Genomic DNA, 13,976 nt, shown 5'->3' with positions numbered 1-13,976 from the left:
TAATGAGAAAAAGCTGCAACACGTGAGATATTTATTGTTTAAATTTGATAATGAAGTAGACAGAATTTGAAATGTAAAACGTTATAACAAAGAAAATTGTGATTTAATGTAGCTGCACTACAGTGCTATGTTTGTTCATCAACTAAAAATGACTGACTAAAAGATGGATTCTTCAAATTTAAGAATTGATATTCCTTCATAAAAATAAGAAGCGAATAAAAAAGAGAAAAAGTTATTTTTACCCAGCCCTATTTTAAATCAAAATTCATATGGATTATGCAAAATAAACATGCAAACTAAATCATTTATTCTTCTATAATTAGCAGAGATTTATTATAATGATTTGCCTTTATTATAATGAAAACAATTACATGAAAAAGTAGAATGACTTATGTTTGGAGATTAATTACGATTGAGTCAAAAAGTTAAGGAAAATTGATTTAAAGAATTAGGAATGTTTTTTGGAGTTGCAATAATTAAAAGGGGTTATTATTCTGTTGTGTACTTCCCATATTAAGAAGATAATGAAAACTAATTTTAGAGGGCAAATAAATCATATATTATTAAGATTGAGCTTATAAACCAAATTAAGATTTACAATCATTGGACATTGATTGAAGTACCTCGAATAAGGATGAAGAAGAAAATGAATAAGCCAGATCCTGGGTATCTGGGTCGAAGAAGATATCTACACCGCAAGAAGAACTATATAGTATAAGGGATTTTTGTGTTTGACATATTCTACATAACTGTGACAATAAGACAATGCTGAACCAATTTCATCCACACACTTGTAACAATGTTTGATGGTTGATTAGGGAGGATTCGAGTCTTTTACTTTCTCCATTGAAAAAGAAAAAACAACTGAAAGAAAGAAAAATGTATGGAGAAAGATGTTTGGCTCGATTGCTCCTCCGGAGTGTGGTGGCATAATTTCAGTCATTGAAAATAAGAATGAGTGACTTAATTTAGTCACTAAGGTAGTATAACTGAGGGGACTGGATTTTGAAACTACACTCTGGAAAGGATAGCGAATGCGGGGCTTAAATAAGCCCCAGAGGAGGGAATGTTGAAGATTTTATTATTTAGAAAATAAGTAATTTAACTGTTTTTTGTACACTATTATTTCCTTGTCTGTGGGTGACTTTTGCTTGACTTTGGAACCTGAGAGCAGAAGGTGTTGTTGCAGCAGATAATTCTATTTCAGTAATGTCACATGGTACAAAACTATTTCTCAAAATAATCTATAGAATGCATTACCATATTTGGGAGAAGGATGTAGGTATATACGTTTGCTGGAGGGCCTTTCTGGAAGGGTCTTTCTGCAGAGGGGCACTCGGCTTTGTTTGTTAATAAAGTCTAATTTTTCTGGCATCAAAAAATCTCTGAAGTCATTCCCCTGAAAAGAATTGAACCACAACACTTGCCATCCACAAATGTGTGATATGCACTGATCTATATAAATTACTGGATTGCTCATTGCATTCTAAACTGCCAGCAGTGAAGCCACCGGAAGTGTTTAAATTGCCGTCTAACAATTCCTTACTGACAGATGGCATCATTGACTTACAGCCAAAACACTGACCTAAAATTATTTTAGGCAGGATAAGCTATATATAGAAATCGTTAAAATGGGTGTGTCTACTGCACAAGGATGACAAGGATATTTAACTAAATATATTTCTTAATGTACTTAATGAAGCAGGAAATATTAAGCATGAACTTCTGGGATTATTAACAGAAATGTATTTGAATATACATTAAATATTACAATACATAGAATCCTCTATTACTAAATTGCATTATATTGCATTGATAAGGTTTACCATGCATCATCTTGCTCGTATAAGTATAGCGACAGTGTAAATGCTTGAAAATAACGTTTTATGTCTTTAAATCCATAAGCAGTCAGCATAATTACTCTGAATAAGTTAAGTTTATATTATTTTCCGGTGTCTTTTTGTTGACCACCATCCACTTCAGTCTCTTGGAGATTTTGGAAACCGTTTAAAAGACACAGGTCAGCTCATATTCTATGTCAATCCCGGGCCTGTAATTACTCGTCCGACCTAACGGGCAAGACTTACGGAGCTAGTGGTCCAGGAACTCCATCTCTGGTTGTGCCTGGTCTCCTAGGCCGGCCTCTTCGGCGACACAGTCGAAAACTTTGCTCAGCAGTTCTCGGCTGCACAGAAGCAGACGGAGGCGATTAAACATATCCTGCCCCGGTGGACAGCTGCTGCCTCCACCTGACTGCCGGTGGCAGCCCCCCTCCTGCGACTGCCCCCGCTCCAGCGCAGCATCAGCAGAAGCCTCTACCCAAGAAGCGCCATGTATGCGGGCAGGATGCCCAGCCCGTCCAGGCCCCCACTAAACTTAGCGGCAAGCAGAAGAGCAAGAGGCCCTGCTCAGCTATGCGATTCGATTCAAAATGGTAACGCAGAAATGTGGTTTCGAATGCATCCGTCCCCAAGTTTGGTTTGCAGGGATCGACCTGAAGGACGCATACATTAATGTCTCAATTCTCCCTTGACACAGGGAAGGTACAAGGTCCTGACCTTCGGGGTGTCGTTGTCTCCCCATGTCTTCACGAAATTCATGGAGGCGGCCCTTGTTCCCATGAGAGAATGCGCCGTTCGCATCCTCAAATATCTCGACGACTGGCTCATAGCACAGTCCCGAGATCAGTTATGCGAACACAGGGACCTACTGCTCAGTCATCTCAGTCAGTTGGGTCTTCAAGTCAACTGGGAAAAGATCAAACTCTCCCCCGTGCAGAGGATCTCTTTTTTCGGTATGGAGTTGGAATCGGTCGCTCAGACAGCACGCCTCACAGAGGAATGTGCTCGGTCAATGTTGAAGTGCTTGAATTCGTTCAAAGGCAGGATGGTGGCCCTACTGAAATTATTTCAGAGGCTCCTGAGGCATATGGCAGCCGCGACCGCAGTAACGCTGCTCGGCTTGCTTCATTTGAGGCCGCTTCGGCACTGGCTTCACGGCCGAGTCCCGAGATGTTGCAACTCGCCCGCCATCTCCTTCTCTGGAGTCAGAAGCATCTGAGGTCGCTTCATGGTATTCATATTCGTGTGAGTGCTCAATCATGCAGCCGGCGAGCTCTCACAACAGTATGCACTGAATGGTGACTCCATCTCCAGGTGGTCCAGCAGCACAAATATGCATTTCCCCCAGTGAGCCTTCTCGTACAGACACTGTGCAAAGTCAGGGAGGAAGAGGAGCAGGTCCTGTTAGTGGCACCTTATTGACCCAACTGGACCTGGTTCCCAGAACTTTCACTCCTCACGACAGCCCCTCCCTGGTGCATTCCTCTGAGGAAGGATCTTCTCAGAGAAGGGGAACTCTATGGCACCCACGTCCAGACCTCTGAAAATCCATGTCTGGTCCCTGGATGGGAAGCGGAGGCTCTAGGTGATCATACCATCACTTCGGCACGAGCACCATCTACGAGACACACTTACGCCTTGAAGTGGAACCTGTTCGTCGAGTGGTGTTCTTCTCATCAAGAAGACCCCCGAACTTGCCTGATCAGGCCCGTGCTTTCCTTCCTGCAGCATGGGTTGAAGCGAAGGCTGTCTCCCTCCACCCTCAAAATCTATGCTGCTTTGATGTCTGCTCATCATGACCACATAGGAGGTAAGTCGGTTGGGAAGCATGACCTGGTCATCAGGTTCCTTAGGGGAGCAAGGAGGTTGATTCCTTCTCACCCTCCCTCCATACCCTCTTGGGATCTAGCTCTAGTGCGTAGAGCACTCCAGAATGCCCTGTTCGAGCCTTTGCAGTCAGCCGAGTTAAAAGTCCTGTCTATGAAGACGTTACTCCTAACTGCATTGGCCTCCATTAAGAGGATAGGTGACCTGCAAGCTTGTTCGGTCGAGAAATCATGCCTAGAATATGTACATATGTAGCAGGCAGACCCAGCCCTGACTTTGCTCTGTCCCGTCCATGCTCTGCGACTGTACGTGGTTAGAACACAAAGCTTTTAGACCAGCTCTTTGTCTGTTATGGAGGCCAGCAGAAGGGAAAGGCTGTCTCCATATTAAAAATATATATATATATTTGTGCATCTGTGAATCTTGTTTTGAGTATGTTAATTAATTTGAGAGTCACATTTTGTGAATTTTATTTGAGATATTTATGAATTCAAGCCTTAATAGTCTTTAAGTAGTCTGAAGTATTAAATTCTTCACTTGACTGTGGTTCATCATAAAGACCTGCCTAATTATCTTGTGGTTAACACAGTGGGCATTGCCCATTCAGAACTGAAGAAATGTCTAAAGAATCATGTGTGTCACCACTGTTTTCTGAATTACTAGTAGGCGTCAGCATTCTCATAAGGCAAATACACGAGAAACTATTAGTGGTGACTGTGTCACGATTTGGTTATGTTTCATGTTCCTGTTTCATGTCTGTCATGTGATCCCCTGTTCAAGTCATGTGTTCCCTTGTCTGATGTGTCATGTTGTCTTTGGTTCATTGTTTCATTATTCACAGGTATCTTGTAATTAGTCTTGTGTGTATTTTTGTCCTCATTGTTTGCCATGTGTCTCTGTCAAGTTTTATTTCACTGTAACCACGGTTGGTAAGCGTCACATCAATGTTCATGTTTTTGAGTTCATGCCACGCCATGCTTTTGTTTTATGTTTGATCTTGTTATGTTTGTAAATAAACTGCACTTGGGTTCTCTCTACAACTTGCCTTCAGTGGAATACTTTACAGACTGTCTTGTCCCAAAGTATAATTATTATGTTATGTTGGATTATTATTTTGAAATAAGACATCAGTAAAGCATTTCCTATAGTGAAAAACTAGCTTGTGAGCAATGGTTGCTTTGAATCTGCATATTTTCTTTATAGCCTACCTGTTTATTATTAATTAGGGGATGATCATGGATCATCTCTTCACAAGTCACATTTCACACATTTTTCTTAAATATTGATATGAAGCATTTGGTATGGTAATCAATATTATTGTAATTTTATATATATTAGTAAACATACAAAGTAATAGAGGGAGAAACAGACAGTGTTTAAAAGTATAATGGTGCATATCTGACTATTAAAGCTCCTACAAGCTGGATATTCAAAGGCAGAAATACCAATGTAAGAAAGTTTTACAGTCAGCATATAAAATTATTTATTTTTGCCTGTTCTTCCCATGATGGCTTTTTTAGTGTTTCTCTCTGGATGTAATATAATGATGTAGCACTTTGGAGCAAATATGGCCCCCAGTAATCCAAAACTAGAAGCTAAAATTGCAAATATCTCCACAGCCATGGCAAATTTCCCTGGTGAGCTCACATATGCTGGGATAAACGCAATCCATACAGCACAGAAGATCAGCATACTGAAGGTAATAAATTTAGCTTCATTAAAGTTATCTGGAAGATTCCTTGCTAGAAAAGCTAACAGAAAGCTTACTGCAGCCAGGAGTCCAATGTAACCCAGCAGAATGGCAAACCCAGTCACTGAGCCAATAGCACATTCATATACTATTTTAGACCTGATATACAGGATGTTTTTATGGGGTGTTGGAGAGGCAGTTGAGAGCCAGACTGCACATATCACAACTTGGACTGCAGTGAGGACCACCACAGTGCCTCTTTGTTGAGCTGCTCCAAACCATTTCATGGCACTTTTACTCTCAGGTCGAGATGACTTGAACACTGCTATTACCACCATAGTCTTGACCAGGATGCTGGAGACGCACAGGACAAAACTAATACCAAACATGGCGTGTCTTAATTGACACGTCCACAATTGTGGCCGGCCAATGAACAGTAGCACACACAGGAAACACAGTTTGAGTGACAACAGCAGCAGGAAGCTAAGCTCTGAATTGTTGGCACGTACTACAGGAGTGTTACGATGATGAGTAAATATGACCAACACAAGAGCGCAGAAGCAGGAGCCAAGCAGAGATGCAGTGGTCAGAGAGATGCCCAGAGGATCCTCATAGGACAGAAACTCTACTGCTTTGGGGATACAGCGATTTTTTTCTGGACTGGACCAGAATTCATTTGAACACACTGTGCATTCAGTAGAATCTGTGAGAAATGTATATAGAAAAAGATTTGTGTAAGAGTTCTGCACAAAACATACATATTTCTTTTTGAATATCACTCATCACCTGATGTATTGGAAATCTCTCCATCTGCACATGGCAGGCAGTCAAAACAGCAGACAGGAAGGCCCTTCCTTGTTGCTCTTCTGGTTCCTGCGGGGCAGCTCTCACTGCACACAGACAGTGGGGGCTGAAAGAGACATCATCTGTTATCACTCATGGGTTTGTATGTTTGTGACTATCTCTGATGCATAATAAATAGCTTGGCCTTTTCATTTTATTTGTTCTAATTTGTCTTATCTTAGCTTTGTACAGTATTAAGACTACACATCAGCAAAAAGGATTAAGTTGAAATGGTAGTTACTTTTTTTGTCTCAAAGTTCCAGTATATTGCATCCTCTACCAGTGTGAGCACCTTCCCTGTTGCTGCCCCTTCATTTACCACACCAACTGTGCGAACAACAATGGACCCATCAGAACTTGGGTGCCAGTTCATCACATCATATATGGCCAAAGCATCTCCATTCTCATCAAATGACACATGATCCCCAAAGCCTGTGGTGAAGTTCACTTTCTGTATGTAGTGAACCATCTGCACAGGTTATAAAAACAAATATTACTCAAACATTTCTGTCTTTTTTCCATTTAGAATGTAATTTATGAGACTTTGTAGCACAGTAAGCTGTGGGCCCTATTCCTGTGGGTTTTACCTGCCATGGCTGTAGGTTGGTTATGTCAGCACAGCTGTTATCACTGAATGGTCCTCTCCCCTGTTCACACTGCATCAGGTCATGAAGAGCATGTGCCAGGGCATAAACTGCCTTATACACATTATAAGAGGCCCTCAGCTCTGATACATAATTATATTCATTAACTGTGCTGTTCAGATCTTCTTGGACTGTACACATTTTTTCTCCATCTTTGCTTCCATTCTCAAATTTGCACCCAAACATGTTCTCCCAGAAGATTCTCACCAAATGATTTCTTGGATCACTGTCAGGATGAAGACGTAGCAGAAATTCATGAAGTCCCTTAATCTCTCCTCGACGGATGGCAATGCCCAGCGTGCCTCCAATAAGGGGTACAAAACGTGGAAGATGGAGGACAGGTGAGATGCTCCAAGCCTCACTTGCAATCCACTGCCTGCCTGTCACATTTTGCAGTAACAACTCATCCATCAGGGGTAACAGATCAGTTGAAAATGCCACCACTACTCTGGCTGTAGAGGCCTTAATCACTGTCACTATGCGCTGAATGTCCCTGTGATTATCATAAGGCATTATTTCAGAAAAAGCCACACAACCTCCAAACCGCTGCATTTCCTGCTGGAAGGACTGAGCAGCATATATGCCATAGTCATCGTCACTATAGAGGACACCAACCCAGGTCCATCCAAAATATTTTAAGATCTGTACCATAGCCCGCACCTGGAAGGCATCACTGGGGATTGTTCTGAAGAAGGAGGGGTACTTTTTCCTGTCACTCAAACAGGAGCAGGTGGCGTAGTAGCTAATCTAATTAGGAAAGACAGAAAGGCAGCAGATGAGTTAGGGTGGCTAGAAAACAAAGAAAGAATTTCATTATTATATTATCATTGTTATTATATTCATATCATATCTTACCATAGGAACACGAAACAGACCCAATACACTAGAAACTGCAATAGAGTGAGTTGACCCAGGATCCCCAACGATAGCAATTACTGGTGGTGAGCCAGTGCAATTGAGGTTTGAAAATGTCTCCTCTGTCCCACTAATAAGAGTTATAGCAGCCCTGAATGCTACTACAAGCTTCAAACAGTTGTCATAAAGATGGTAACCAAGAGTGATGTTAGGCAGTAATTTTGGATTCTTGTTTATCTCATCTATAGCGAAAACCATGGTCTGTGCCTGCTGGAAACTTGACATATAAAATCTAGAAATAAACACATATGTTTTCAGTGACAATGTACATTTAAAAATAAATCATTGGATTTACACATTCAACCACAATATGAAATAATCTGCATTTATTTTAACACTATACACATTCTATTAAGTAATTGATTTTGGTATGTAATGCATATTGCATGTAATCAAATAAAAAAATACAAAATAATTAAATTTTTCCTGTTATTATCATCCTTTTTTTTCTTCTCTCTCATTTTGGTCTTTCACAATCTTCAGTCTGTATAATTTCTCATCATTTGCTTTCCACACTCACTCCTCACACTTGGGCTGTTCTGGCTTCATTCTGAAACTCAGTTCTGGGAAGACTTTGAGGTGCTGAATCTCAAACAAGCCTCCGATGATAAAGTTTCCATCCTGGTACATCCCATTCAACTTGAAGTGTCCCTGGCTTTGACAGGAGTCTGAGTTGAAAGAAGGCATAAATGTAAAGGACAGATACAGGCAGAAGTTTAGAGTGATCAGCATCTCTCTCAGTTATTCTCTGTATAAGCCACATCATCCTATCCATGCCCTAATTTATTATTGTTCTCCCCTTTTCTATAGAACAGGTGGTCACATGGACCTTCCTGGGAATTAATACGTCATTGTGGGTTCATTTATGTTTTTGAAATATCATTGATGAATGCCAGTGCAGGATGGAACATTTTTGTATTAGCTTTTCTGGTGTCAAATCACACACACACACACACACACACACACACACACACACACACACAAAATGAACATTTCTTTTAACTCTAAAACACAGTACAATACTATGCATGATTCAAGTACATTTGGGACCTTTTCTTACGGACTTTACAGTACATACATCAGAAATTAGTACAGTATTTATAGCATTATTATCTGTTTATATTATAACCAAATGGGCTGTTCAAATAAGCAACTGCATTTGCATGTACAGTGTATTTTAAAAAAAATTCAGATCAGATTAATTGGGTTAATTGATACTGGGCTTGAAGACCTGAGCTGGTGTGAGTCAGCCAGTAGTTTTGTAGCTTCTGTGTCTTCTGATGGAGAGCATGTTACACAGGATATCATGTAGGTGGCAGTCATGCATTGGACACCATTTTGTACTTCTTGTGGTTATCATGAGAGCTTTGCATACTCTCTAATCCCTATTCAGCAGTGCTAATTAACAAAGAACTGAAACACATACATATTTGTATTGATATGCAGCACCTTTGCTAACAATGCGCAGTGGAATAAATCAAATAATATGTATTATGTATTAATAGCAATGTAATAATATACATTATTAACTAATGAATTAATGAGTGTCACCCTTGGTAATAGTTAATAGTTACATGCATATGATATTTGTGAATAACATCATTTTAATTCATATTGACAGAGAAAACCCAAACAAAATAATCTAAAATTCAAACACTGCCAAAACAACCTAAGAAATCTGTTAGAAACCTGTTACCTGTTGAACACACCAAATGTAGAAATTGTTATAAATTCCTACATGTTAAATAAACTTGTACAAGCAGGAGAGTGAGACTTGGTACGGGATCTTACTGCAGATAATAATTGATGTGGTCAGCATGTAAAACTATTTCTTTTGGGTTGGTCTTTCCATGATGGCTTTTTTAGTGTTTCTTTCTGGGTGTAAAATAATTATGTAGCACTTTGGGGCAAATATGGCCACCAGTAATCCAAAACTGGAAGCCAGGATGGCAAATATCTCCACTGCCACTGCATATTTCCCTGGTGAGCTCACATATGCTGGAATAAATGCAATCCACACAGCACAGAAGATCAACATACTAAAAGTGATGAACTTCGCTTCATTAAAATTATCTGGAAGTTTCCTTGCCATGAAGGCTAACAGGAAACTTACTGCTGCAAGGAGGCCAATGTATCCCAGCAGCATAGAAAAACCAGCCACTGAGCCAATAGCACATTCATAGACTATTTTAGAGCGGATATAATGACTGTTTTTGTGGGGTGTTGGGGATGCAGTGGATAACCAGACTGTACATATTGCTACCTGTGTAGAAATTAAGGCCAACACTGTCCATCTTTGCTGTGCTGAACCAAACCACTTTATGGCAGATTTGCCCTCTGGTCGAGATGACTTGAACACAGCTATTACTACCATAGTCTTAACAAGGATACTGGAGATGCACAGGACAAAGCTTATGCCAAACACAGCATGTCTCAACTGACATGTCCACAACTGCGGCCGGCCAATGAACAGTAGCACACACAAAAAACACAGTTTGAGTGACACCAGGAGCAGGAAGCTGAGCTCTGAATTGTTGGCGCGTACTATGGGAGTGTTTCGGTGAAGAGCAAAGATGACCATCACAAGAGCGCAAAAACTTGTGCCTAAAAGGGAGGCAGTTGTCAGAGAAATTCCCAGCGGATCTTCATAAGATAGAAATTCCACTTCTTTGGGTATACAATTGTCATTTTCTGGACTCGACCAAAACTCATCTGGACACCTGAAACATTCAGATGAATCTGTGAAAGAAAGAAAGAAAGAAAGAAAGAAAGAAAGAAAGAAAGAAAGAGAACAAGAGCACAGTATAATTTTAGGGAAATTTATTGCTAATATATAATATATATTTATTTCATTTGTAGACATGAATCTCCTCACCTGTTGCATTAGAAATTTCTCCATCTCCGCATGGCAGGCAGTCAAAACAGCAGACAGGAAGGCCTTTCCTCCTGACTCGCCTTGTTCCTGGGGGGCAGCTCTCACTGCACACAGACCGTGGGGGCTGCAGGGGTATCATTTTATTTAAATTTATGGGTATTTGAATGTACTTAAAAAAATATATGTATGAATTTATTTAATCATATTCATGTATATTTGTCAGTGTATAGAGTTGATCCAGTAATCCAGCTTGAAAACAACTAATTTACTAATTTATTGTTATTCATCAGCCAATGAAATGTTACAGATTTTTATGAAACGTTCAGACATCTTCATCAAGAGTTTAAGTAACATGCTATATGCTAATTGCCTTTTTTGTCTCAAAGTTCCAATATAATGCATCGTCATCCAGTGTGAGCACCTTCCCTGTTGTTGCCCCTTCATTTACCACACCGACCGTGCGGACAACGATCGACCCGTCAGACTTCGGGTGCCAGTTCATCACATCATAGATGGCCAGAGCATCTCCATTCTCATTAAATGACACATGATCCCCAAAGCCTGTAGTGAAGTTCACTTTCTCTAGGTAGTGAACTAGCTGTACAGTTTGTAGACAGGACAAGTGTCATATGAAATATAAATATATTACTTATATTACTATATATATACAGTATGCACTATTTATTTATCTTACCTGCCAAGGTTTCAGGTTGGATATGTCAGCACAGCTGTACTTACTGAATGGTCCTCTCCCCTTCTCACACTGCATCAGGTCATGAAGCGCATGTGCTAGAGCATAAACTGCCTTATACACATTATATGAGGCTCTCAGCTCTGATACATCAGTGAATACTGTATCTGTACTGCTCAGATCCTCTTGCCCTGAACATTTGTTTTCCCCTTGTTCTTGCACTTGAGCTATATTTTTGCCCCCAACCTCAAACCTGCACTCAAACATGTTCTCCCAGAAAGTTTTTATTGTACTGTTTTTTGGATTATTGTCAGGATGGAGACCTTTCAGAAAGTCATGAAGTCCCTGAATCTGTCCACGACGGATGGCGATGCCCAGCGTACCACTCAGTAAGGGCAAATATTGTGGAGTTTGTAGGACAGGTGTTGTTGTCCAAGCCTCACTTGCAATCCACTGCTTGCCTGTCACATTTTGCAACAACAACTCATCCATTAGGGATGACAGATCAGTTGAGAATGCTAGAACTACCCTGGCTGTAGAGGTCTGAATAACCTCTACAATTCGTTGAATATCCCTACGGTTGTTATCATAAGGCAGAATCTCAGAGAAGGCCACACAACCCCCAAACCAGTCCATTTCCTGCTGAAAGGACTGAGCAGCGTAGATGCCATAGTCATCATCACTGTAGAGGAGACCAACCCAGGTCCATCCAAAATGCTTCAAGATCTGAACCATAGCCCGCACCTGGAAGGCATCACTGGGGATTGTTCTGAAGAAAGAGGGGTACTTTTTTCTGTCACTCAAACAGGAGCAGGTGGCATAGTAGCTAACCTAATACAAAGCAGGAGAAACAAAAACAAACATCGGGCTTCTCAGGTCATTTTACATGTTAAATGTAAATAGCAAGGAAATGAGAACAACATTATAATTTGTTTGTTTGTTTGTTTTTGTTATTTATGTTATTTGGAAGCAAATATATTATATGGAGAAATAAAAACACATATCATATCTTACCATAGGAACTCGAAACAGTCCCAGCACACTGGAAATTGCTATAGATTGAGTTGAACCTGGATCCCCCACAATCCCAATCACTGGAGGAGGGCCAGTGCAGTTGAGGTTTGAGAAGGACTCCTCTGTACCACTAACCAGGGATATGGCAGCCCGGAATGCCACTCCAAGCCTTAAACAGTTGTCATAGATCTGATAACCAAGTGTGATAGGCAGCAGGTTGTTATTATTAATCTCATTTATGGCAAAAACCATGGTCAGTGCCTGCTGGAAACTTGCCATATAGAATCTGGAAAAAGCAAAATGAATTGTATGACTAAGTAGAAATGTATGTAATCTACTGTATATTTGATATAAGATATCGATAATAATATATATCATAAAATTACAAATACATTCCCTTTTTTTTCCCTTGTGCTTTTCTTCTGTTAGTTTGATAAACAGTAATTGGTTTGCAATTTCAACGCACACTATATTAGTTAAGTGGAATAACTATACTGAAGTCACAAGGAACAGATAATTTAGAAAAATAGTGTGAGCAGAAGTTACAGTAGCTGTGATCATTCTATTGTCATCCTTTTCTTTAAATCTCATTTAACTTTTCTTTCACACTCTTTGTTCAGCATAGCTGTTCTCATCTTGCACAGTCCAAACTCACTCCTCACAGTGGGGCAGTTCCGGCTTAGTTTTAAAGTTAAGTTCTGGGAAGACTTTGAGGTGCTGAACCTCAAACAGGCCTCCAATGATAAAGTCTCCATTCTGGTACATCCCGTTCAATTTGAAGCGTTCCTGGAGCTGACAGGAATCTGAGATAAAAACAGCAGAATTATAATAAAAGGACAGATACAGACAGATGTTTAGAGTGATCCACATCTCTCTCCTTCTTTCTTTTTCTTTATGGCGAACTCAGCTACTGAATTCACTGCATGACCCAGTGTGATATTCTTTTATAGAAAAGGAGGTGTCACTTGAGAAATGAGGACATCCTTCTGGGTAACTCTACCTTGTTATTTTCAAATCATGAGTGGAGAGCAGGGCTTAAAAAAAAAAAAAAATTAAATGTTAAATAGGTTCTCTCCGTGCAGAATCAGTATTTTAACGTTTCTGTTCTTGCGTTTCTCATTAATCATTAACGATCCAAAAATGGTTTGATTAGAAAAAATACTGGTTAATAACGTTATTTTAATACTTTAAACAAATGTATATAAAGACATTTTTTACATACATTTTCACTAAAAAATAACATAACACATGATAATTTAGCTTTAACATTTAATGCATAACATTGCTAAAACCACAACAGAAATACTTGCATTGATTACAAAGCATAAACGCTCGAAAAAAAAAATATATATATTGACCTGTTTCATTCATTGACGACCTCAGTGGGGAAAGAATGTACTTGAGGCATGAAAATGCGCACTCTACGATGACTTGCGTTGCAGGCAGTGCAATTACATTCATAGCAAGTTTGTGCAAATCTGGGTTAGTAGGAGCAACACTTGCCCAGCACTTAAAAATACACTCACTCCTCTTAAGGTGTGCTTCTCTCGAATACATATCCAAAACAGATGAGATTGAAACACTAGTATGTTTTACTGTTGTCCTTTCTTTTTCTTTGCCATCAACAGCTGTTCTA

At 39.8% G+C, this 13,976-nt stretch overlaps 4 protein-coding genes across 4 annotated transcripts in view; all 4 read right to left on the bottom strand.

Moving 5' to 3' along the window:
• Window positions 1-13,210, bottom strand: part of LOC307160421 (extracellular calcium-sensing receptor-like) — a gene marked incomplete at both ends in the record, with an annotated part of 99,703 nt that extends 86,493 nt beyond the window's left edge. Inside the window, 2 exons of the mRNA XM_079874535.1 lie at window positions 12,590-12,626; window positions 12,996-13,210. Coding sequence (XP_079730661.1) covers window positions 12,590-12,626; window positions 12,996-13,210 — 252 coding nt within the window. The remainder of the gene's footprint in view (window positions 1-12,589; window positions 12,627-12,995) is intronic.
• Window positions 5,148-8,492, bottom strand: LOC307160422 (extracellular calcium-sensing receptor-like; the record flags this gene model as incomplete). The annotated part of the gene is made up of 6 exons (XM_079874536.1): window positions 5,148-6,061; window positions 6,145-6,268; window positions 6,443-6,670; window positions 6,789-7,592; window positions 7,701-7,992; window positions 8,281-8,492. 6 exons carry the CDS (start codon window positions 8,490-8,492, stop codon window positions 5,148-5,150), a joined length of 2,574 nt encoding a protein of 857 aa, XP_079730662.1.
• LOC307160530 (vomeronasal type-2 receptor 26-like) lies at window positions 9,586-10,393 on the bottom strand (the record flags this gene model as incomplete). The annotated part of the gene is made up of 1 exon (XM_079874689.1): window positions 9,586-10,393. The coding sequence occupies exon 1, from the start codon at window positions 10,339-10,341 to the stop codon at window positions 9,586-9,588; it is 756 nt and encodes a 251-aa protein (XP_079730815.1). The 5' UTR covers window positions 10,342-10,393.
• LOC307160529 (extracellular calcium-sensing receptor-like) lies at window positions 10,991-12,525 on the bottom strand (the record flags this gene model as incomplete). Its single annotated transcript, XM_079874688.1, has 3 exons — window positions 10,991-11,233; window positions 11,330-12,157; window positions 12,517-12,525. The coding sequence occupies 3 exons, from the start codon at window positions 12,523-12,525 to the stop codon at window positions 10,991-10,993; spliced, it is 1,080 nt and encodes a 359-aa protein (XP_079730814.1).
• Window positions 13,211-13,976: the final 766 nt, after the last annotated feature.

The sequence above is a fragment of the Squalius cephalus genome (assembly GCF_949319135.1).
Source record: "Squalius cephalus genome assembly, chromosome: 6".
In the NCBI taxonomy this organism is placed as follows: Eukaryota; Metazoa; Chordata; class Actinopteri; order Cypriniformes; family Leuciscidae; genus Squalius; species Squalius cephalus.
Note: the sequence above shows the minus strand (reverse complement) of the source record. Positions and strands in the feature narration are given on the sequence as shown.